A 26,234-nucleotide genomic window follows, 5' to 3' on the forward strand; every position below is an offset into this window, starting at 1 on the left:
TATGTACGACGATACATTTTTTTCGGGCGAAAGTCTACAGTTCCTTAGAGATTGGCCCAAAAACTCTAAAAACACTGTAGATGTCAGAAGTATTGTGTTTACTTTTTTTTTCTTTAGGTCCGAGGGTATATATCTGTCGGCAGAGCTGACTGATACTTTCTTACTTGTTGCATACTTCAAATCGAGACAATTTTCGTTATTATTATATGAAGGCATCGACAGATAAGGGGCTGCAATTCATGCTTAAATTATTTCTGGTAAAAGATTAAAATGCCATGGGGAACCTAGTTCGAATTTGAATCGGTGGTATTTTATTCTTTTGCTGTTTATGTGCCGAGATCTTTAGTCTACAAGCTGACTGAACAGACCGCATAGGCATTATGCAACTACAGTTGCATCAGCTTCGATTGTCGATGTTTTTTCGGTTATCGATTTGTCGATTGCTTCAGTCATCAACATCAATGAAAAATTTCGTGGTTGCCTGCAACCTGGTAGCAAGCAATCGATAGTCAAAGCTAAAGGTGTGTAGGCTGGAGCTGGCAAACTATTGATATTCCCAACATTAGATATTTTCGATATTTCATTTCAAAAAAATCGATTGCTATCATTAAATTGAAGAAGAAAATTGCGGAAATGTCAATGCTTTTCTTGACATTTTGCACAAGTAGTTCACATAAAAATGTAAAGGAGAATAAACAATTACTTTTATTTAAAAAAAAATATATAAAAAACTACATTTTACTTTTCCGAAAAATGTTTACGTGTGACTACGGACTTACTTTCTCACACACACAAAACCGAAAAGTAGAGAAATTTCTATGTCAATGAATTTTAGGTTAGGGGTTTTTATTCCGATAATATCGGTAGGCAAAACTATCTATCAATATTGAATTTTTAAAAAAAATAATCGATTTTATCGATAGTGCCATCGATTTTTTGCCAGCTCTGTAGTGGAATTCTGTAACTCATTTTTCGAGTTACCGACAAAAATCGATAAAATTAAAATGTTTATATTTCGGTAATTAAAGAAACTGTTCGATAAGTTAACAACCAAAATAAAGTTTTCGCTAAGTCCTACCGATAGTAACAGTGCTTTAAGTTTTATTGATACTTTTTATTCATAATTTTGCGTTTTAATTTTACCGACTTTTGTCGGTAACTCAAAAAATGGATTACAGAATTCCACTACTAGTGTAGCCCGCTATAGACAAAAGTTGGCAACCCTAGTTCGCTTAGGAAATCCCAATGTATCATGGTACAAATACGCAGGTAGCCGCATCGGCAATTGTTGGTAACATAAGGTGTCAAAATTTGACATCAATGCAATGCAGTTGACACATTATGTTACCATCAGCTGGCATGATAATGCTATCTGTATTATTGTACCATGCAATGTATGAATGTATGTATTGGTCTGTTCCAGTACTGCAAGAATCTACTCATTTTTACTATTTTTTCCGATAATATAAAGGAAAGAATGTTATCGTAGTAAAAAATAGTAGCTTCTTGCAGGTTCTGGAACAGAGCATATAATGGTAGAATAATGTATAGGTATGCCGCAACTAACAGCTGATTACAATTTTTTCTTATTATGGCCTATTCTGTCAAAAGCAGGGCTGACAGCATGGTACAAGAAAGAAGGTGATACATTAATACCAACTGTAGTGGGATTCTGTAACTCATTTTTGCTGTTACCGACAAAAATCGGTAAAATTAAATCACAAAATTATGACTAAAAACATAAAGAAAAGTTAGCTTCACTGTTTGTGTCGGTAGAGGCTAGCGACTACTTTTTATTCATCGTTAACTTACCGAAAAATTTCGTTAATTATCGAAATTATAAGCATTTTAATTTTACCGACAATTATCGATAACAGCAAAAATGAGTTACAGAATCCCACTACTGATGTCTTCATTTGCTGTCAAAACATATTTTTAATCACAAAAAAAAACAAATACTTCGCTTCTGTAAAGAATATCTGTGTACAACATGCTTTTTTAAGCTTCGCGAAGAATATTTTACCGTTTTCTTCAACCTTTTGGAGATATTTCGCGAAAAAAATTTTGACAGCAAATGAAGACTACGGCTTGAATTCGCCCGAATTCGCCTTTTGGATCACCTTATTAAATTCGCCTTGGTTGACAGTTTTTACTGTTGTTGACGTTATGCAACAATAAAGGTAGATGTTTCAACAAAAACTTCTGCTGTAACATTATATCTTAAAATTGAAAATAAGGACAACAAATTATGTTCGTGTCAAATTTAAATTGTTGATTTTTTAATGGTAATAATTGCAAAAGGACAATTTGCCAAATATTGATCATGGTAGAACAAATAAGGTAAAGTAAATACTACAACAAATACAAGTCAACAACAACCACATAGAAATTTGTTTTTGTTTGTAATGTTAGTGTCACCAGTGTAGGTAAATGTCTTTAAATTATTGGGATTAAACAAAAATAATAATTTTTCACATTTGATTGAATATTTTGAAAAACATGAATGAAAATTCGTTACATTTTCAATTTGAATGTTTCCAAACAAATTCCACTAAATGCATAATTTTTCACAAATAGTAGAATTCTTGCAAAAATGTTTGGGATCGCTGGAAATTTATTGAAAAAGCAAAAGCTGTTTCAATCTTTTGTTTTTGAAATCAAAGAAGCACATGTCTATTAGGGCTTTATTTTCTTTTTCAAATTTAACAAAATATCACACATAAAGTCTGTCTGGTTACTTTCTCAGAGAGTAAGGGGTTTTTATTCTCTTTTGCTAGAAAATTGTAAACAGTAAACAGACACCTTCCCAGCAAAAACCAGCAAGCAATCAGCTGACTTGCCAAAACAGAACAATTTGTCCGCCAATAAAGAAACCAAAGGAAGCAAACATGTTGTATTTTATTAAAAATAAAATGAACTGAAAAATGATTTTTCCACAATACAATTAGGCTTTGCTAATTCCACAATAAAATTGTTTTTCATTTTCACAAACATAAATCAACAAAAAATTAAAAACAGATGATTTATTGTTTTCAGGAAGAAGAAGAGTTGCAAATGTTTGCTAGAAGAAATTTGTCCAGCAAGAATTTGCAAACTCTCAGTGAAAGACCTGTCAAAATGTCTATCTCGAATCGCTCTCTTTTGCTGGTTTTTTGTGTTAACAGACGACTTCCAGCAACAATTGGTACAAATTGTTACAAATTATAGGGTAACCAGACAGACCTATATTAACGAATGTTTTGCCGTCTCTATAAGTGGTGTTTTAGTGTGCGGCCCATCGTTCGGACTTGGAGGAGGTTACATGTCATTCATATGAAGAAGTCCTTATGGGAAATGGTTTGTTTTTTTTTGGAAAATATATATCCCTAAGGTACATCGAAAATAGAAATAAATATTTTAAATGTCGTATGAAATTTGACACTAGAGTTACAGCACAGTTCAGTCAGCTGGTTGTTGCTGTTACCTTATATTGTTCTACAATGAACATTGATAATAATTTAAATTTTATTCTAAAATCACGGAAACGGAAAAATTAGAAATATTGTTATTGAAATGTCAACGTATCTGCAAATCGGATGCCAGTAATCGAGATGTTACCCTGCGTTTACAAATGCCAGTATTGGCAAGACAATAGCGAAAATACAAACCTTTTTCACAAATACATTTAGAAATTTTTAAATATGTATAGAGAAAAGTATGAATGTATTGGTGAAAATGGTTTGTAACTTTGCTATTGTCTTGCCAACACTGTCTGTGTGTAAACGCCTAGTTAGATCAGCCAAACTTGTCAAGTAGAAGATAAGAGCATGACGTTTTTGTTTTCACTGTCATAAGTTTGGATTCTACTTTTGCTATTTTTGGAACACTTTTCTATCAAAAATTTTTTGGAGCATAGCAAAAGTGATTTTTATTTTTTTACTCTATTTTTAACATAAGCAGTGAAGTTCTAACAGCCTGTTTCTGTATGTCGAAAGAAGAATGTGTGCGAAAGAAACACGTCCAAACTCTTGTGTGTTTTTCAAATTTGTTTTTTGTTTTGAAGGAAAAGCAAAGGTAAAATCATTTCGAAAACTAAAGTTCGGGCGTGTTTCATTCGCACACATTTTTCTTCCGACATAGAGAAACTGGCTTTAAATTCCATATACTTTTGTAAAACCGACTAACTATGCCAATACATGTACATTTATTAAGGCCTGCGTACATAAGCTGCCTCGCCTGCTTACCTTGCTTGCTTCTGATAAAAGAATAAAAAAGAAAAGGGCAACCCAGTTCGAAATTTGATTAGCCTTCTTTATTCTTTTATTTTTATTATGTCAGAAATGAAGCAGAAAAGCAAGGCAACCAGGCAAGGCAGCTTATGTACGCAGGCATTTATTGCTCCATGCCATTTTCAGCGATTTTCATATCTGGGGTTAGATTCTTGTTCTATTTAAATTTGAAATGAAAAATATTTCCTTTATAATTGGTTTCATTTGACAGTTTTCTCCTTTATAAAAGTTTTCATTTCATAGAAAGTCCATATTTACATTAGGCAATTTTCCTTGTGGCAATTGTCAGTTTGTTGGCGAGAGAGGGTTTTGAAAGGCAAAGGGTTACCATATGCCTCACCTCTTTCACCTTCAAACTGACAATTGCCGCAAGGAAAATTGCCTAATGTAAATATGGACAAACAGAATTGAGCTTCTGGCCTACCTATACTTTATTGTACCATGGTATGTATGTATGTAGCTATGCTCTTCCTTTGTTGTGATTTCTTTGAAAGATTTTTTATTACAATCTAGGTATGTATAAATTTTTTTCTAAATTACATATCATCACTGATGATTCCACAGAATCCCCATTTCGATAAGATAATGTTTACATTAGTCAGCATTATAACATGTTTACATTAACGAAATCTAGCGGATTTCAATTGTCACTTCCATTGTGTTTACATCAAAAAGAAAATTTGCCTAAAATCCAGTGAATTTGAGTTGACTTATAGTACGTTTACATTAACTAAATCGAGTAGATATCATCTGTCAATTATTTTGCGTAAAACTCATCTGAAATCCATTGGATTTCATTTGACGTATACGCAAAGAAATTGACAAAAATTAAAATTGAGTGGATTTCATAAATGTAAACGTACTCTTATAGGTAATGGAATTGATAGTTTCATCAATATAAACGTACTCTTATTATCGAAATTGATTTATTCAATATTCAAATGATCAAAAAAGGGTATTCTGTTGGAACCACAAGGGTGATGATGATGATGTTTGTGTTAAAGGTTTAATGAGAAGTACTAAGGGAACTACTTAACTTTTGAATTGCACTAAATATAATTAATTGATTTTGTTGTTATATTCATATGTATGTAGGTAGGTATGTACGTGAGTGGGTGAGTGAATATAGTTTAAAGGTGAGGGGTTAATGTGGGAAAATGCTAATGAATTATGCTGTATGTATGTGTGTGTTTTAGTATAACTATAATTTTTCATTTGCTTTGCTTTTCAATAATAATCGACATTGGTTTAAAGTTTTTCTTTTAAATGGGTTCTATAATTAATTTGTTGTTCTAGTTGGGTTTTTTTATTATTAATATAAGTTTTTTTGCTTAGTTTTCAATTAGTTGTTTTTTTATTTGTTGTGATTTGCTTACGCGCTTTGCTTACAAACTTATTAATGTATGAGGTTGATTTTCTTCAATTCAGAAACATCGCTATCACTTTCTTTAACTTTCTTTTCACAGAATTCAATCAGATATGATGCAATACCTGACAAGGCTATAAAAACGCCGGCAAAATAAAATGTGTCATCCCATCTGTAAACAAATAAACAAAACAATTATTAAAATTTTTTATAACAAAAAAACTTGTATATAAATTCAACTCTACCCACCTTAAGGTTGCCTCAAAAATAGCACCAGCTATTGGTGGGCCAGCAATCATGCCAACACCCTGTATCAACAGTACCAGACCATAGGCACAGGTGAAATCGTCTAGATCAACTATACTAACCAAAATACTCGGCGTAAATGAAAATGAACTGGCAAAGGTAAAACCGAAAATGATGCACAACGTCAACAGAATATTGTAACTGTTGACCGCCAACGGCATTAGCACCACTGAAAGGCCACATACTGCAACGGGAGGATATAATAAAATTAGTTAAAAAGACAACAAATATTTTAAAGGTTTTCCCTACTCACTTATCATACATCCCGAGTAACAAACATTGACATTCATCCACGAACAATCGCCAATGTAACCCAAACCAATCATACCAATCGTTTGAGCCACGCCAATTGCTGAGATTAATCGAGCACTATCATTGGCATCGTAGTCATATTTTCTCATAAATTCGGGTAAATAAAGATATGGTATAATGAACCTGTAAATTGGAAAGAAAAATTGATTAGATTGTTTTGTGTGCTAAGAATGTGGGGAACACACCTTCAAACTTAAGTGACAGTTATATTTTTGATTGGGTGGCAACTACATACATACAAAGGTATACAAAATGGTGTAAAAACAGGTGAAAAAGAATCAGTCAGTTTTGTCGACAGCTAAATATTTAACCTAAGCCTATGACAATAGCCACCGTGGTGCAATAGTATGCACCCGCCTTGCACGCAGAAGGTCGTGGATTCGATTCCCCGGCTAGGCAACATCAAATGTTCAACAGTGGCAAAATACCCCTCAGTAATGTTGGCGACATTTCCCGAGTGTTTCAGCCATGTAACACTAGTGGACAATAACACTAGTTCTGGACCTAAATGTCACCGACGAAAATTGGTAAAATTACAAATGTCTATATTTCGGTAATAAACGAAAAATGTCGGTAAGTAAGCGATCAAAATTAAGTAGTCAGTAAGCTCAATCGATAGCAACAGTGAGATCGACTTTTTTTTAAACTCTTCATTCAGAATTTGCGTTTTAGCGATTTTTGTCGGTAACTAAAGAACAGAGATACAGAATGTCCACATGAGCCCTTGTTCAATAGTTGCTTGAGATAACGCATTATTGTTTTTACAGCTTCCCAATGCGCTCTACCAGGATTTGTTCCAAATCGCCTCAGGAAATTCACATCGTTCTATATATCAGGGCGCGAAACACCCAATACCTTCCATATACGGTATTTTTGACATTTTGCCTTTTCAGCTTCGGTTTTAAGAGGGCCATACACTATCAAATTGGCTTGTCCATCCGATGAACTCCTTCTGTACGTGTGTGCTTGATAAGTGTGTAGCAAATCATTCAATCAGCCTTCAATCTGCAACCGAAATCTTCAAATTTTCCTCTAAAAAACGAATGAACTTATTTTTTTATTTTTTCCAAACACAATGTTTTCTTTTTTCATAATTTATTTTTGACAATTTTGAAAATGAACCATATTCATCGGATTGATTGGGTTTCATTTTGAAAATCAAAACAATTTTGATTTTCCTCAATCCATAAAATACACACACACACCTTCTCATATTTTGAAAAATGAACACATACTACTACATATGTTGACATCAAAATTTGATAGTGTATGGGGCGCTTTAGGAGACATACTTTCGGATAAAGGCCTGGGTACATAAGCTGCTTCGCCTGGTTGCCTTGCTTTCCTGCTTCATTTCTGACATAATAAAAATAAAAGAATAAAGAAGGCCGAGCAATTTCGAACTGGGTTGCCCTTTTCTTTTTTATTCTTTTATCAGAAGTAAGCAAGGTAAGCAGCAAGGCAGCTTATGTACGCAGGCCTTTACTTCTTATTGTAGTCCATTGGTGTTGAAGAAGGGTTACAGTCATTCATTCCAAAACGTTTCAGGGCATCTGATATGTACTTAGACTGATCAATTTTGGTTCCTTCTACACCTTGGGATATCGTCATATCAAGTACAGTAGACACTTCTCCATGTCTTTCATTTTAAATTTACTCGAAAGTGTTTTCTTGACAAATTTATTTCGTTTACATCATTGGAGAATATAAGTACATCGTCTACGTATATTGCAATATAAATCTTCTTTTCTTCTGACACCTTTAAGTATGCGCATTGATCCACTTCTCCTCGTACAGAACCCATATCGTACAGAACCCAGTCGTATGTGGATCTGTTAAGCTTACTTACTTACTTAGCTGGCCCATTACAGAACATTTGTTACATAGGCCGAACTAAGAAAAGATCTCCAATTCTCTCTATTTGTTGCTTCGCACTCTGGAATACCGCGCCTTTTCATCTCGTCATCCACTTGTTTGTGCCATCTATTCCTTGGCCTGCCAATTCTGCGTGCACCGCCAAGCGGTCCGTATTTATACGCCTTTTTAGCGGATTCATTATCGCTCATTCTTATTTTATGGCCTTGCCAACGCAATCGCTGCATCTCGATACGTTTAACAATATTGATGTCGTTGTATAGCAGATATAGCTCGAGGTTCATGCGACGTCGATATTCACCGTCAACGCAGATCGCTCCGTAGATCTTTCGAAGAATTTTTCTCTCAAACACGCCAAGCACTGCCTTATCTGCTTGCGCGAGTACCCAGGCTTCGGAACTATACATCAGCACGGGTATTATCAGTGTTTTGTAAAGCGTTATTTTTGTTTGACGAGTTGTTGCTTTGTTTTTGAAGTGCTTACTTAAGCCAAAGTATCATCTGTTGGCCAATACAATTCTTCTTTTTATTTCACAACTGATGTCGTTTGTTGTGTTTACGGCGGTGCCGAGGTATACGAAGTATTTTACGACCTCAGAATTATAGGAACCAACTTCAACAGTTGGTCCCAAATGGTCCCCAATGGACGCATTGCGCGTCGACACCATCAACTTGGTCTTCTCACCGTTTACCGCCAGACCCACTTTAGCAGATTCTCCTTCGACCTTCATAAAGGTATCAGTTACTTCTTTTACTGATCGGCCCATGATGTCTATATCATCAGCATAAGCAAGTAATATGTGACTATTGGCAGCTGGCAGGATGTTGAAGAGATCACACGAAAGGCTGTCTCCTTGTCTGAAACCTCTTTTGGTACCAAATTCTTCGGAAAGGTTCTTTCCTATTTTAACTGAGGACCTCGTGTCAGTTAAAGTCATTTTACAAAGCCGGATGAGCTTTGCGGGAATACCAAATTCAGACATGGCTTGGAATACCTTTGAACGCAGCGGGCTGTTAAGCTTACAGACTTTATTAGAACCATCACGGAAGCCTTCGGGTTGTTCCATATATATGGTTTCTTTTCACATCCCATTTAAGTAAACGCTAACGGCATCTATCTGATGAATCTTCAAGTCATGTTTTGCTGCCAATACTGTTAAATACCTTATTGGTTCATACCGAACAACTGGAAAGAGTGTTACCATATAATCGACTAATCTTGCTTTCCATCGCAACGTATTTCCCTTGGAATCTAGCTTTGCCGTGAAAACCCATTTTGACTTCACAGCTTTGCATCCTTCAGAAAGTGGAACCAAAGTCCATGTATTATTGACTTTCAAGGAATTCATTTCATATTGCATGGCTATTTTCAGAATCTTCAGACAACATTGCCTGTTTTATAGTCGGAGGGTCTGAAGAAACATATTCTAATGCAGAAAATGCCCTTGATGATTGGTTTCGGTTTGCAATCCTTTCTGATCATCTAATATTTTCAGATATTGGTATTGGTCGTGAAATACATTGATTTGGTTCCCATTCTTCATCATTTGGGTCCAGAAAACCGTTGTAATCTTGACATTCTGAGTCCACAAACTCACTATCAGATTCAGAACCACTGTCTAAACTTCGTTTAAACAATTTGTTATGCTGTACATTGCTTCTTATTGCATCTTTAAAAATCTATTTAATTCATTTGTATTCCCTTCTCAATGTAAACTGTATATAATTTTATATTTTGAATTCCTCATATATTCTATTATACGATACTGAATTGTACTAATTTCCATCTCCTTTTGTGCTTTCGTCAACTCTCTCTTGAACGAAAGCAACAATATCTATGCTTAACCAGTACTCGTCTCTATTTAATAAATCACTTCTCTTGCACTAACCGACTGGTAAGCATCTCTTCCCGTCTCTAACCAATTTTTATACTGAAATAAAAACCATAGGAATTATAACGTTTATGAAAATATTCTAATAAATTTGTTTTATTTCTCGTCTCTCATTTCACCGCAAATTATTCCTCATTTGCTATGAGGAATAATTAAATAAAATATACAGTCCACTACTCTCTGCTCATTGATGTCCCTGTTGGATTACCTATTTGGCTCTACCAACAAGGCATCAACTTTATTCAACCACTACGAGGCTCATTTTGAATTTCATTATTACCACCCAATTCGCTTGACTCCATATTCGTTGATACAGTATTCACTGTTTGGTCCAAAACATTATGACTTTCTTCATCCGTAGATTGAGCTAGCAAAGTGTAGTATTAGAAGACGACTTTTCAATATTTGCGTGACAATTTTCAAGAAATACCACGTAACGTAACGGCTGACTATTATTTTCTTGTCACTTGGGTGAAATAATCTATACGCTTTACTTTCCGTGCTGTATCGAACCATGATACATTCTGATGACTTTGGATCAATTTTAGATCTCTTTTGCTTAAATACATGGACCAAAGCTGGACATCTGAATACTCTGAGGTGATTCAAATTTGGTTTTCGGCCTGACCATAATTCTTCAGGACATCGTTCATTTCCTCGGCATGGAACTCTATTTATCAAGTATGAGGCTGTAGATGCAGCTTCTGCCCAAAAACGTTGATCTAATCCACTGTCAATAAGCATACATTTTACCCTTTCTATAACCGTATTATTCATTCGTTCGGCGACACCATTTTGCTCGGCTGTATATGGACATGTTTTTTGCTGTATTATTCCACTTTTTTTTAAAGAATTGAGAAAATTGTTTGCCGGTGTACTCACCCCCATTATCCGATCGTAGAATCTTGATTTTTTTAGAACACTGGTTTTGCACCAAAGCCTTGAATTTAAAAAATTTTTGAAATACATCCGACATTTTCTTCATTGGATAAAAAAACAATTTTCTTGAGAAATTATCCACAAATGTCAACAAAGAACAAGCACCCGAGAACGAACTTTCTTTTAATGGACCAACCACATCCGAATGAACAATTTCCAATAACACTTTGGCTCCAGTACCGACTTCTCTATTCACTTTTCGGGTTTGCTTACCCTTCACGCAGACAACACATCCACAAATGTCAACAAAGAACAAGCACCCGAGAACGAACTTTCTTTTAATGGACCAACCACATCCGAATGAACAATTTCCAATAACACTTTGGCTCCAGTACCGACTTCTCTATTCACTTTTCGGGTTTGCTTACCCTTCACGCAGACAACACATGGTTCAGAAAATTCCTTGCCGAAATTTATGCCAACATTTGCGCTCTTGACATCACCCAATTTCGCATTACAGATATGCCCCATCCTTCGGTGCCACAAATTGAAATCGTTGGCCAGAGTAAAAGCCTTCCCCTTTTCCTCTTTGGGTTTGCAATCTAACCGGTACAGTTGATTCTGCGTTCTTGCCGTTGCTATAACACGTCCATTTTTATCAGAAATGCTGCATGTTTCACCTTCAGAAGTCACCCTTTTTCCATTCTTAGCCATTTGTCGATTTTTTTTCGTAATATTTATATTTTTTTTTACATACAAATGAACTTTTTTGTAGGATTCTAAAGGCGGCACTCTGGCATCTGCCATCGCGTTACACGTATATTGAAGGATCACACTACCACAGATCGACCTATCGCGTTATATGTGGTCAAACAAGGTTTCTTTATCTACACCCCAAGTGCTGTCGGCTAGGGACTTGAGCAATGAACGGAAACAAACATAAAGATTCCCGTACCATTCACACAAAGCCACAAACTTTTCAGTTTCTCTGAAGCGTTTCATTCTCACAACCAAAAAAAACCACAAACTTTTCAATGTAAAAAGATGAAAACTGTACGATTGCTGAATTGTACTTCGGCTATGCTTTGGCGAGTTGTTTCATTCACCACCCAAACAAAAAGAATGTTTGGCAAACGTTTGCTGTGCGTTATGGTCAGTGACACACTCAGGCACACACACACATGTGATTGCTTAACAACCCTATAAGCTAGCATCACCACAGTGAATTTTATCAACCACCAAACGTTTTTGATTTATTCACATGTGTTTAGTACTATTCTGTTTTTTATCTGCTCTTGTGGAGTTGAGTACTTTTCGCTTTTCGTTGTGTTCGCACTCAAGAATGTAAACAAAACGAAACTAAACAGCGAGCTCGGCCAACGTGGGTTATGTTTCGTTTTGTTTTGTTCATATGGAAAATACGAAACGATTGAGAATGTTATTTAAAGTATTTTTACGTACGCTGGACTTGAGGACTTTTGTTCCTACATATCAGATAGCTATGGCATGCGTGGACGACGTAAACATGCTGTCGAATGTGACCCCTAGAAACTTAGAGTAGTTGGTGTTCAGCCTTTTCCAAAGATACCTGACGCCAAGATCGTAAAATCATCCTCATACATTTCGATCTCTATGCCGTCTGGAGGGTGTGAAATTTCCGAAAGGTAGATGTTTAACAGTTCCGGAGATATCCCCCCGCCTTGGAGAACTCCCTGTTTCACTAGCATCCACACATATCATTGATTATACAACGTTTCAAACTTGGCCGGAGGGTAGTCTGATCTATGTCTTCAAACAGCGTGGAGTGCTTGACAGTACCAAAGGCTTTAGATAAGTGACACGCCACCATCACTGTTCCATCAAACGGCTTGGTCTGGTCGAGTCCTCGACTAAAATGTGTGGAGATGGCGTGCAGCGCTGTTGTCGTGCTATGCTGCTTGCGGATCCCGTGCTGATGATCGACAACTGGATAGCTAATTCTGACGCTAGGGTGGATTAAAGCCTCAAGACTCTTTGCTACTAGCGACCGCAGGGAGATCGGAGATCGATCAGTTGTACATTGACGTCTGCTGCAAGGCTGATACAGTGTGGATGGCTAACGATAGATTAAGGACACTGGTAAAATACTCAACCCCAGTTGCTTAAGCATTACCATTGAGATTCGGATGACATCTGCAACATTGCACATCGTAATTGCCCCGAATAAATAAATAAATAAATAAATACATAAATAAATAAATAAATAAATAAATAAATAAATCAATAAATCAATAAATCAATAAATCAATAAATAAATAAATAAATAAATAAATAAATAAATAAATAAATAAATAAATAAATAAATAAATAAATAAATAAATAAATAAATAAATAAATAAATAAATAAATAAATAAATAAATAAATAAATAAATAAATAAATAAATAAATAAATAAATAAATAAATAAATAAATAAATAAATAAATAAATAAATAAATAAATAAATAAATAAATAAATAAATAAATAAATAAATAAATAAATAAATAAATAAATAAATAAATAAATAAATAAATAAATAAATAAATAAATAAATAAATAAATAAATAACCTGTTATAACCTCAGGTAGGCTTTTATTCCAGCAAAACTGTCTTTTATGTTTGAAGGTATATATCACCAAATTAGTTGATTAGCGATTATCGATTACTTACCAAATAAATAGGAATAATGTTGATAAATTAAATAACGTAAATTTAATATCCTTAAATAGTGAGAAATCAAAAACGGATTTCATTGTATCGATGAGATTGTCATACCACGTCTGGAAAAAAAAGAATAAGGAAATATATTAGAAACACTATTTAAAATTACAGATGGTTTGGACAAAAAAATGTGGCTAATATCTTCAAAAGTACCTAAAATTCGGGAGGTACCGTTATATGGGGGCTATGCCAGAACATGGACCTACTTTGGCAATTTTTGGTGAACAAGTTTTATGACCACTGGGAACCTCAACAGTCAAATTACAGCAAATTCGGACAGAAAATGCTGCAAAAATCTATAAAATCCGGAGGTACCGTTATATTGAGGCTATACCAGAACATGGACCTACGTTAGCAAGTTTTGGTGCAAATGTTTTGTGACCACTGGGAATCTATACAGTCAAATTACAGTTAGTTCAGACAAAAAATGCTGCCAAAATCTATAAAATCCGGAGGTACCGTTATATGGAGGCTATTCCAAAACATGGACCTACATTGGCAATTTTTGGTAGACAAGTTTTGTGACTACTGACAAGCTCAAATGTCAAATTAAAGCTAGTTCGGACGGAAAATGCTGCCAAAATCCATAAAATCCGGAAGTACCGATATAGGGGGGCTATACCACAACGTGGACCTACGTTGGCAATTTTTGGTGGAAATGTTTTGTGACCACTGGAAACATCAAATGTCAAATCACAGGTAGTTCGGACAAAAAGGGAGTCATAATTCATGGAATCCGGAGACAACGTTATATGGAGCCTATACCAGAACATGGACCTACTTTGGCAAGTTTTGGTGGAAAAGTTTTGTGACCACCGAAGATCTCAAATGTCAAATTACAGGTCGTAGTTCGGTCAAAAATTTAGGTAATATATTCAAAATACCTAAAATCGTGAGGTCCTGTTGAAATGGGGCCTATACCAAAACATGGACCTATGTTCATAATTGTTGGTGGAGAAGTTGTGTGACCACTGAGAACCTCAAATGACAAATTACAGCTAATTCGGGTTAGAAAATGCAGCCAAAATCTTCCAAATCCATAAAATCCGAAGGTACCGTAATATGGAAGCTATACCAAAATATGGACCTATGTTGACAATTTTTTTTGGAAAAGTTTTGAGAACCTCAAATGTCAAATTACACATGGTTCGGTCAAAAAATGGTGCTAATACCTTCAAAATACCTAAAATCGGAAGGTACCTAAAATTGGAAGGCTATACCAAAACATTCGACATATGCTGACAGTTGTTGGAGGAGTAGTCTTGGGACCACTGCGAACCCCAAATGTCAATTTACAGCTAGTTCGGACAAAAAGTTTTACCAAAATCCATAAAATCCCGAGGTACCGTCACATGGGCTTATACCAAAACGTGGACCCATATCCCAGATCCGAACTTGACCTGCCTATGGAAAGGAATACAGTCGGGTGCAAAAAACATAGCATTCTAGCTCAGTTATTGCGGACGCTAGAGTGATTAGAACCTACAGGCATATCTAGATAGACTCCGAAATTTACCCTGATCAAGAATATATATACTTTATGGGGTCGCAAATTATTAGTTCTATGTGTTACAAACAGAAAAGCAAACTTTATGCTATGGTGGAGGGTTTAATAAATCGACTGAAGAATAATAATGCATCAGAAACTGATGGATTTCCCAAAAATTTAGAACGTAATACTGTTAAGTTTTGTACACAGGATGGCATACGTATCCTTCCCATCGCACAAAGAGTACTGTTGAGCGTACTTTGTGTGAGGTTGTGAAGCTATGGTTGAAAAAATAATCCGATCATAACAATGCGCCCTTAGACCTGGCAAATCCACCATAGATCACATCTGCACCCTATGCCAACTCCTAGAGAAGACCCATGAAAAATAGAAAATCAATAAATCTTCCTCTTTCTTAGACCCAAACCTCGATAAAAAATTAAAAAAAAAAAATTCCTCAAAACATCCACCCCTCATACTTACATCTTCCTCCTCCTTGGCAATGGTCGTCATTGAATTTCGATAGATATTCGGACACGATGAGGCTCTCAAACGATACCGATGTGTATTCAACATAGCACCACGATAGTGAATCGAATTTCGATGGATGCGCATATCCTTCAGGAAATTGGAATTGCGTATGGAAATATTGCGGCGTAGATTCGAACGATAAGTGGGTTTACGCGACTTAGATAGGCGGCGCATACCAGTTATGCTGTCTGTGCGGGTACGCTTTAGCAGCGTCTTGTTCCTTTGGTGGCCATTGCCATTGAGCAGAGTTTCATTTTCTGGAATTTGTATAATGGCTGGACCACCAGCACCACCGCCATTACGACGAGCCTCTGCAGACAATTCATTGTGTTTACGGAGATTGGCCTCTATTAGGGCAGCACCTTCATCTTTAGCACAGCTAAAATAAGCATGCACCTCAGGATTAAGAATATCTACGGAATTGTGACGATAACCGTTGACCCGTAAGTCCTTGTAGGAGGCGGAGATATTCTTGGCAGCAAAGAAAATGTTCTCGTTGAGCGAATAACGGGATATGGCATAGTGATCGGCAGCATTGTGGTGATTGTTGTGTTCACGGGAATATTTCTGGGTTAAGTAGCCCTCATCGGTGGAGGTGCGCAACGATGCCAATGAGGTATTCATGGGTGTGCGAGGTATATCGTTGGAGGAACGCTTTTCGGATGGTGAGAGCGTTTCAATAGAGGCCAGTATGTGGCGTTTGACATTTTCAGCCACATCTGAGGGTATGCCACCCATCATGGTGTCATCGGGTGAGCCAATGACAGCGGCCGTTGTGTTCACATAAGGATTGCCGGCCGAAGACATGGACAGAAGATTTTCCCTCGATGGAGCCTCAGCACCCTCCTTGTGGCGCAATGAACGACGACTCATACTCTTCACTTCGTAGAGGTCCAAGTCTAGTTCTTGCGAACCCAGGAACGTTGGCAGGAACAACTCACTGCGATATTTCTTCATGTGTCCCTCATGGGGATCATCAATTTGTTGATTTGCCTCAGTATTGTTTTTCGTTACCAAAGTGTCGAGCACATATTCCTTGGTGGCACCAGTGTCCAGCAGCTTCTTGATCTCCTCCAGACAAACACTTGAATTGGAAAATGTGGTTACACTTTGGGAACGACTTTCCAGGCGGTTTTCCTCAATCAACCAATCGGGATCACGCATTAGGGCACCACAGACACAGGCATTCAACATGGTGCCGGCCAAAATCAGAGTAGCACCTCTCCAGCCGTAGTTATCTATCAGCCATTGAGTCAGCGGGGCATAGAGAAAGGTACCAATACCGGTGCCTGATGCACCGATGCCAGTGGCAAATGTCCTTTTCTTATCGAACCAAAAGGCGATGGAAACTACAGCCGTTACATAGCCAATACCAAGGCCCAGACCGGATATTATGCCAAAGGTGACCATTAGCATTTCGACAGAGTTACATAGGGACGAGAGACCAAAGCCAATGGCCGACACCAGACCTCCTAGGATGGTCATTTTACGACAGCCATATTTATCCACCAAGTTCGACCATATGGGACCCATGAGTAGGGGTACAGAGAAGAACAGGGAACTAATCCAGGCCGTCTTCGAGGGACTTTCACCAAAATAGGCCAACAGCTCGGTGTTGATGAGGCCAAAGGAAAATGACAGACCATCAGCAATAAGGGACACGACCAAAGAGGCAAATACCACCACCCAGCCATAGCCACCATCAGGCATTTCCGGTTTCTTTTTCTCACTCAAGCCGGACTCTATAGAGTCTCCTGACTCATTGGATATCAGCCGCGTTCGTTTCTTGAGATTGTTGCCATTGGTCAGGTTCATGGCACCACCACCATTCACATCATTGATGTTGATGATGCTGTTCTTAAGCTGGCGGGAAGAGTTGTTGCGATCCTCCAAATCCTCGGTGGAGAGATTACAAAATGTGACTTCGGGAAAGAGGTCATGTTTGATGGATTTGTTCATGGGCGTTGTTTTGGCCGATGTCACCACAAAAGTGTCATCGGTTTTTGTGCTCAGCGGGGTGGATAGGGGCTGATAAATACTGCCGTTTAGCTTGTTTCTATTGTTGCTGTTATTGTTGTTGCAATTTGTAATGGTGGTGGCGGGAGGTAGATTAGGCTTAGTTATTAGAGGTGTTGTTAAGTCCCCCATCTTGGATGCATCCACTGAGGGTGGTGTCGGTAGTTTTGAACCATTTGCTGGAGTAGTGGTGTTAGTGATGTTAAGCATTTTGGTATCCATGTGGACAGGTGGAAGAAGAACTAACGCCCTGGAACTACTTGTGGTATTTGAAATTTGTTTTTGTTGGGATTTCCTTAAGGTTATTATATTTTTTCTTTTTGTTTTAGTTGTTTATAAAAAGTACGAAGGTGTTGTGGTTGTTGTTTTTTTCTCTCTCTTTCTAATTGAACACAATAAATTTCAGCAAATTTTGTTTTTGTAGATAATTTTTGTTTGTTTTTAGACTTTTGGATTAGGATTTAGATTTCCTTTGTTTATTATTCTTTTCTTTAAATTATTGTACTTTGGTTGGGGACTTTTGCTCTTCAATTTCGAAATCCTTGAAGACGTTTCTATTTCTTCGTTTATTGATTTGTCTTTTCTTTTCTCCTTTTGGGTGTAAGATCCCTTTGGAAATCTCTCTTAGGATTTCCGTTCGTTCTCTTCTTTTGTGGGTTTTGTGAAAAAATTGAGCACAGATTTTATTCCTTCTCTAAGGAAATAACAAAAAAGCGAGCCTTTCAATCTCTCTTTTTGTTGTCCTTTTGTTTTGCTTACGATTTCTCTCTCTCTTTCTCGTCAGCAAGTTGAGATACACTTTCCTTAGATCAGCTGTATCTCTGTATCTCTTCTATATCTTTTTGTAATCTTCGTTGAGCTTAGATCTTCGTATAGGCAACACTTCTGGAGGTTATATTGATCTCTAGGCAGTTCGGTTGCTTGCTGATCGTGTGGAAGAAGCTGAAATGAGAGAAGAGAAATGAAATTAATATTTATTGCGATTAGACGTTTTTTGTAAAAGGGAGGAAATGTAAGCCTGTAATAATGAATTTAGAATATAGAGTCGGTGAGGCTATTAGCCTAAATAACAAAACCGATTTAATCAGTTCCCAATGGATACAGTTATATGGGCATTTAAGAGGCAGGTAGTATAGAAAGGGGAGTATAACATTTTCCACATTCCACACTGGTTCCACACCACGGTGGGGTTGCCATCGATGTGTGGAATGTGAATTTTAGTATGTTCAACCCCTAAATTCCTAAAATTCAGATTCTACACATCGATAACAACACTTTTGAATTGTGCCTTTGCTAGTATACAGTGGCGCCCCCTGGTGACTAGTGGCTGAACATACTAAAATTAAGATTCCACATATCGAAGGCAACACCTTTTGGATTGTGTCTTTGCTATTATACAGTGGCGATTGGTGGTTGAACATACTAACATTCAGATTAAACCCATCGATGGCAACACCCACCGTGGTGTGGAAACTGTGCGAAATGTGAAAAATATGTTGCTTCCCTTTCTATACTACTGAGACCACTTCGTAATACGATTTTTGTGAAAAACATTTTAAAAAGTCTGTTTGTCTACAGCTACGAATACCTGTAGCGAACCTAAATGTCTCATGAGCCGATCCAATACCGGCGGTGTAAAAATAACATCTTATTGAATAATTTCTGATATTACTGGTAAACGATTCGACTCGAAACTTAAATACCTTCCATTCAAAAAAACAAAAACACTATATAATGATCAAGGACGACACCATCCGCAAAGTAACTTTTATGAGAAGAGGACAAACGAACAGGGCGAACTTTTTATACCCTCCACCAAAAAATATGGAATAATTACATGGAAAATGGAATAATTATGTCAAAAATGTATCCAAAAATGTCTTCAATCTGTTGGTACCTCAAATGTCAAGTTACACCTGTTCGGTTAAAAATTGTAGCCAAAATACAGAAAATCAGGGGTACCGTAATATGGGAGTTATTCCAAAACTCGGACTTATATTTTTGGTGTAGAAGTTATTTGGTCATTGGGAAAATCAAATGTAAAACGTCAGCTAGTTCGGTCAAAAATTGTAGATAAAATCCTCAAAATAGCGAAAACCGGAGCATACCGTTATATGGGGGCTATACCAAAACGTAAACCTATCTTGGTAATTTTTAGTGGAGAAGTTAGTTGGCCATTGGGAACCTCAAATGTCAAATTTCATCTAATTGGGTCAGAAAATGTAGCTAAAAGCCTGAAAATACTTTAAATCGGGAGGTACCGTTATATGGGAGGTATACCAAAACGTGGGCCTATATTTTGGTGGAGAAGTTTCGGGACCACTGAGAACCTTAAATGTCAAGTTTCAGCTAGTTCGGTTAAAAACCTCAAAATACCGAATCGTTATATGGGGGCTATACCAAAACGTGAACCTATCTTGACAATTTTTAGTGGAGAAGTTTCGTGACCGCTGAAAACCTCAATTATTAAATTACAGTTAGTTTGGTCAAAAATTGTAGCTAAAATAGTCAAAATACCGAAAATCGGTCGGTACCGTTACATGGGGGCTATACCGAAACGTGGACCTATCTTGACAATTTTTAGTGGAGAAGTTTCGTGACTGCTGAAAACCTCAATTATTAAATTACAGTTAGTTCGGTCAAAAATTGTAGCTGAAATCCTCAAAATACCGAAAATCGAGCGGTACCCTTACATGGGAACTATACCAAAACGTGGGCCTGTCTTGACCATTTTTTGTGGAGACATTTCATGACCGCTGAAAACCCCTTGACTCCTTATATGTCTCAACTACAAAACCCCCCAAAAGGGCGATGTCAGCTTATGAGCAAAGGGATACATCCGACTCAGGTGCAAACGTGAGCAGACGGAGCAATTATGGATCTGTGACAACGTCAACTACTTCAAAAGTTTCCGGTCCTCAATCAAGAGCATGAGGTTGTCCGAGGAACAGTTGAGCTAAAGAAGTTGACACTGTTACAGCTGATGGCTTCGCCAATGTCGTATGCCCCGGTGATGAATACGGTTAGTGAGAAAATCACTAAGGGAGAGACCAAGACAGTGCATCTCCATCGAAACCTTGTACGTTAGCGAAGGCGAACAAGCATAACGCAAAGTTCAGCTCATCGCAGGAACCGATGCATGTTGACAATAATGCGCGATGAATTGTCGCGACAACGCTGATCCCAATAGGAGCATCTGCGATTGTCATTGGTTGCTGATGGAAGGTCATCTTAAGGACATTCTTATCTCGGACATGGCGGATCAGAGCAATGTACAGCTCTGCCAGTCTAGGCGAGGAGTCAAGGCCATTGGCTTACTTTGGTAAGGCAACAAACTGGCTGCTGTAGCTGATACAGAGATAACTGTAGTATGGGTTCCTTCCCCTTCAATACAGTTGAGAAGAATATAGAAGTTGAAGTGGAGAAAGAAAACGTCGGTCTGCAGATGGGAACGTGAAGAACTCTGAATTCCTTTCAGAAAATCGACAGACTTGTCAAGTCTGGCTAAGCCCAGGGGGGCTCATAAACTAGGAATGTTCTGCTTCCGAAGCACCAATAGGAGGGTAGCTGCAAGAGGTAAGCTTTGTACAGATAAATCTGCATCGTTGCAAAGTTCTAGAACTCCTGAAACCCCTCTCGTCCTTAGATATCGACATCGGCCCAGTCCAGGAACACGCGGCGGCGGTTTCTTAGACTGCCACGGAACGACACTACATCAACGTTCCGGTCAGCGGATGCCACCTCAATTTACCCAGTCTTTCTGTGTTGCGAGCGGTATAACGCGGGATGCCTGCTCCGGATTCTTATGGTCCGTGCCGAGACGGAGGAAAACCCAGGACCAATATGGTTGAGCTCAGTTTGTCATATCCGCATCCAACACCCTCAAACATAGGTGAGATGGTCGCGGCGGAAATCAAGCTCAACAACAACTGTAGAATATACGGTGAGGATGGTTACAATATACGGTGAGGAAGGATCACACTAGAAGGGGAGGTGGGGATTAGCTTTTTTATTGCACGTAGAGGTCTACGTTGCAAAAGACTGGCTCTAATGACCCGTTCATCGAATATATGTGGGTAGCAGTGAGGTGTGGAAATGCCGAGGTAGAGTTGCTTAACGTATACATTATATATGCACAACATTCGACCGGTTTTGGAAGGTCATAATCTTCTGGTCTTCGGTCCTCGGAAATGAGAGGTATAGTGATGGCTGAGCGGATTGATATTTCTACGTTTTGCGTGGTCAATGAGAACGCCCCTACCAGAATCAGCGGAGAGTATCACAGTTCGTCTGACATAATCATCGTGTCACCTGGTCTGTCAAATGACTTCACCTGGAAACCCGTCGTTTCTCTTGGATCAGACCATCTACCCATAATTGTTTCAGCAGCAGGCTGCTCGATTTCCCAGGAGTCTGGAAGCTGACACTGGAGTTAAGCCACTCTCAAACCCCGAAAAGATGGAAGATAGATAGAGAGAAGGATGATAAAATCACAGTCATGTTTGGCGACGTTACACTGACTGATCCGAGAATCCCGGGAAGTATCAGGGCGAAGAGAAAAATAGTATCTCGCATTAGATCTCCTTTAGCAGAGGAGGAACCACCACAGTTTACAATTGATGAATATTGCGAATGCCATCAGGAACGCTAAATTAGCCAAAGCTTTGGACCTTGGAGGAATCGCCATGGTAATGCTGAAACAGCTGGATGAGCAGGAGGCCGAATATTTCACTAAAGTTGTGAATCTGTCGTTATCCACCCACATCGTTCCCGAAGTCTGGAAAATGGACATGGTAGTCCCGCTACTGAAGCCATGCAAGAATGCAAGCAAAGGTGAATCGTACAGAGCTATTTCGCTTTTGTCATCCGTAGAAAAAAACCCATGAGTCTTCACTTTTCCGCAACGTCAGATACAGCTATCCAGTTGCCCATCATCAGCATGGGTTCCGTAAGCAGCATAGCATGCAAAAAGCGGTGGATGCCACCACCAAATATATTAGTCGAGGATTCAACCAGAGCTAGCCGTGTTATAGAACAGTGATAGTGGCGCTCGGCTAATGAAAACCCTTTGATACTGTCAAGGACTCCACGTTGCTGGAGGACAATGAGCGGACTATACTCCGGCCAAGTTTGAAATGTTGGAAAATCAATTATATGTGTGGACGCCAGTCGTACGTGGAATTCAGGAACAAGAAGACCTAGCCTCTATGAATGAAAGAGTTCGCCAAGGTGGGGTGACATCTCCGGAACTGTTTAACCTCTAGCTCTTTTGTATTCCACCCCTACAGACGGCACTATTATTATTTCTAAAACCTATGCAATATGGGACTCGTTTTAAAGCTCACGAAAAGTACTTTCAAATGCCGCCGATAATTAATAATTGTAAACAGATTTTCTAATAATAATTTATTAATTGTTATACGTCAACATAATAAAAAGGTGTTCTTAAGCAGACGGCCTTCGACCGGGGATTTTATAACCTATGGACAGGTGTAAAAGTGGACTACGCGATCAAAACTTTGTTTTATATTGTAAGTGTTTTTAATTAGCCGGCTTTCGGACGGGAATTTAAGACTTTCTCTTATGGACAGGAGCAAAAGTGGGCTACCCCATCAAAACTTTCTTTTAAATTAATAATAAAATTAATACTTTCTTCTATAAACAGGTGTAAAAATAGGTCGCGTGCACAAAAGTACTCTCCATAAGCTTTAAAACGATACCCATATTGCCCACGTTAGAATTGTAAAATGTCAAGACCTATATCTCGGGAAGTATGCCCCGGGAATATTATATATACTGTAAAAATGTCGGAGGTGCCCACAAACAACGTAATGGTGTTAAGTATGAAATTTCCGAAATGTCTAGACTCATATCTCGGGAAGTATGGACTTTCCCCCGGGAAAATTATATATCGTTGCATTCAGGTTGCCAAGGGCTATCTACTGTAAAAAGTTTAGCCCGATCCGAGAGGTGCCCCTAAACGACATTTAAGCCAAAAAACATTTTGTTGCACAGTGTAATAAAAAAATATATACTTCCACCACAGGGTCCCGGAAGAACTGCTGATTTCAACACTATATATGTTTCGAAAATATTTACCCCATTTGCATTCTATGTAAAAAAATTGAATATAAACAAAAAAAAAAAATCATTACTCAACTTTTGAGGCGATGTGTCACACATTTTGTCTGCTTTTACGTTCGTTTCTGCTTTAATGAATTTAATTGGGCACTGAATGAAAATTTAGTTTTTCATTTTATATTTTTTGTTTGTTTTTTTTTTCGAACATTTTATTTTGGTATTGGATTGTGGCGCTTTACGGCTCCCGTTTTTTTGTGGACGTATGGTTTTTTTGGTTTCTTTTCTTTTATTTTTTTTTCTTGAATTATTTTGCTGTGCTGTGACGTTGTTAATGTTGTTTTTATTGGTGCAGTAGCTGCACTTTTTTGTCTTGCAAATTAATCAAAACAAACCAAAAAACATGACAGGCAAAAAAGAACACGATAATTTTCACCTGCCCCGTTGGTGGGTGATGGATGGATCACTACTGATCACGACAATGGGTGATTGTAGTTAAACGTCACGTCATAATTTGGTGAACTTTATTTATCTTCTTTTGTTTGTTCTGCACTTTAAGCTAAATTTAATTATTTATTTTTAGTTGTACAACATTTTAAATTTTATACGAAACTGTTGTTGTTTTTTTTTTATTATTTTTATTATTAAAAAGTCGCAAGCGATCGTTGATCGAACCAACTGAGATTTACAAATATGCCGCCGCCGATTATTTGTTGCTGTTTTCTTGTTGGCATCGCGCTTACGCAGCAAATTCCCACTGAAAGAGTAGATCAACAAACAACATATTTTTTGGTAATATTTTTCGTTTTTTTGTTTGTTTTGATTTTTTTGTTTTGTTTTCTTTTTTAATTGAAATAGTCTTTGTTTTTGTCGCTTCGATGGATGGTGACCACAACAGACAGAGAGCAAAAAAAAAATTCCTTCAACTTGGCCTTGTAAAAATAGATTATGCAGATTTCTAAGCAATAAAGAGGAGAGTGCGATACATGTGAGGCAATATTATGGCAAGAAGAAAGAACAACATTTAGGGAAGAAAATGCAAAAATCAAAACAAAAAAATATAAAAAATTTAAATCCGTTTCTTTTATTTTATTTTTTTTTTTTTTTGGTTTTCAAAATACATGTAATGAATGAATTCTTAAAAACTAAAGGAACGGTTAATAAAAATTATGATTAAGTTAAGGACATTTTTAAAGATCTTTAAAAGGTCTTCTGTGTTCGGAGGGCCCTTAAAAGGTCTTCTATTTTTGGAAGACCATTAAAATGTTTCTATATTTACGGATCTTTTATGTTTAGAAGACTCTCAAAAGATCTTCTATGTTTAGAAGACACATAAGAGCTTAAGTGGACCCTGTGCGGTGGAAGGTATTATGCTTTAAGAAGACTCTTAAAGAGTCTTCTATGTTTAGAGGGTTCTTAAAAGGTATTCTATTTTAGGAAAACCCTTAAAGGACATTCTATGCTTAGAAGACCCTTAAAAGTTCTTCGGTATTAAGAAAATCCTTAAAAAGTCTTCTATGTTTGGAAGACCCTCAGAAGTCTTTAATTTTAAGAAGATCCTCAAAAGATCTTCTATGCTTAGAAGACCCTCAAAAGAGCTTCTATGTTTAGAAGACCCTTGAAAGGTCTTCTATATTTAGAGGACCCTTCTACTTTCAGAAGACCCTTAAAAAGTCTTCTATGTTTAGAAGACCAATAAGAGCTTAAGTGGACCCTTTAAAAGTCTTCTACCTTCAGAAGACCTTTAAAAGATTTTCTATGTTTAGAAGACTCTTAAAGAGTCTTCAATGTTTAGAGTGCCCTTAAATGGTCTTCTATGTTTAGAAGACCCTTAAAAGGCCTAATGTATTTAGAAGACCCTTAACAAGTTGGAAGACCATCAGAAGGTCTTCTATGTTTAGAAGACCCTTAAAGGTCTTCTATGTTTAGAAGACCCTTAAAGGTCTTCTATGTTTAGGAGACCCTTAAAGGTCTTCTATGTTTAGAAGACCCTTAAAGGTCTTCTATGTTTAGGAGACCCTTTGGAAGACCATCAGAAGGTCTTCTATGTTTAGAAGACCCTTAAGGGTCGTCTACTTTCAGAAGACCCTTAAGGGTCGTCTACTTTCAGAAGACCCTTAAGGGTCGTCTACTTTCAGAAGACCCTTGAAAGGTCTTCTATGTTTAGAAGACTCTTAAAGAGTGTTTAGAAGACCCTTAAAGGTCTTCTATGTTTAGAAGAACGTTAAAGGTCTTCTATGTTTAGAAGACCCTTAAAGGTCTTCTATGTTAAGGAGACCCCTTGGAAGACCATCAGAAGGTCTTCTATGCTTAGGAGACCCTTAAAGGTCTTCCATGTTTAGGAGACCCCTTGGAAGACCATCAGAAGATCTTCTATGTTTAGAAGATCCTAAAAGGTCTTCTATGCTTAGAAGACCCTTAAAGGTCTTCTATGTTTAGGAGACCCCTTGGAAGACCATCAGAAGGTCTTCTATGTTTAGAAG

At 37.4% G+C, this 26,234-nt stretch overlaps 1 protein-coding gene across 1 annotated transcript; it reads right to left on the reverse strand.

Annotated features, from left to right (window-relative positions):
• Positions 1–309: 309 nt before the first annotated feature.
• chk (chaski) lies at positions 310–24,505 on the reverse strand. Its single transcript, XM_073989074.1, has 6 exons — positions 23,834–24,505; positions 15,610–18,615; positions 13,587–13,696; positions 6,194–6,375; positions 5,884–6,124; positions 310–5,806 (listed from the first exon to the last, which is right to left on the reverse strand). Exons 2-6 carry the CDS (start codon positions 17,893–17,895, stop codon positions 5,665–5,667), a joined length of 2,961 nt encoding a protein of 986 aa, XP_073845175.1. The 5' UTR covers positions 17,896–18,615; positions 23,834–24,505; the 3' UTR covers positions 310–5,664.
• Between the last annotated feature and the right edge of the window lie 1,729 nt (positions 24,506–26,234).

This window comes from Musca autumnalis, unplaced genomic scaffold (genome assembly GCF_047663935.1).
Source record: "Musca autumnalis isolate F117 unplaced genomic scaffold, ASM4766393v1 scaffold_5, whole genome shotgun sequence".
NCBI lineage: Eukaryota > Metazoa > Arthropoda > Insecta > Diptera > Muscidae > Musca > Musca autumnalis.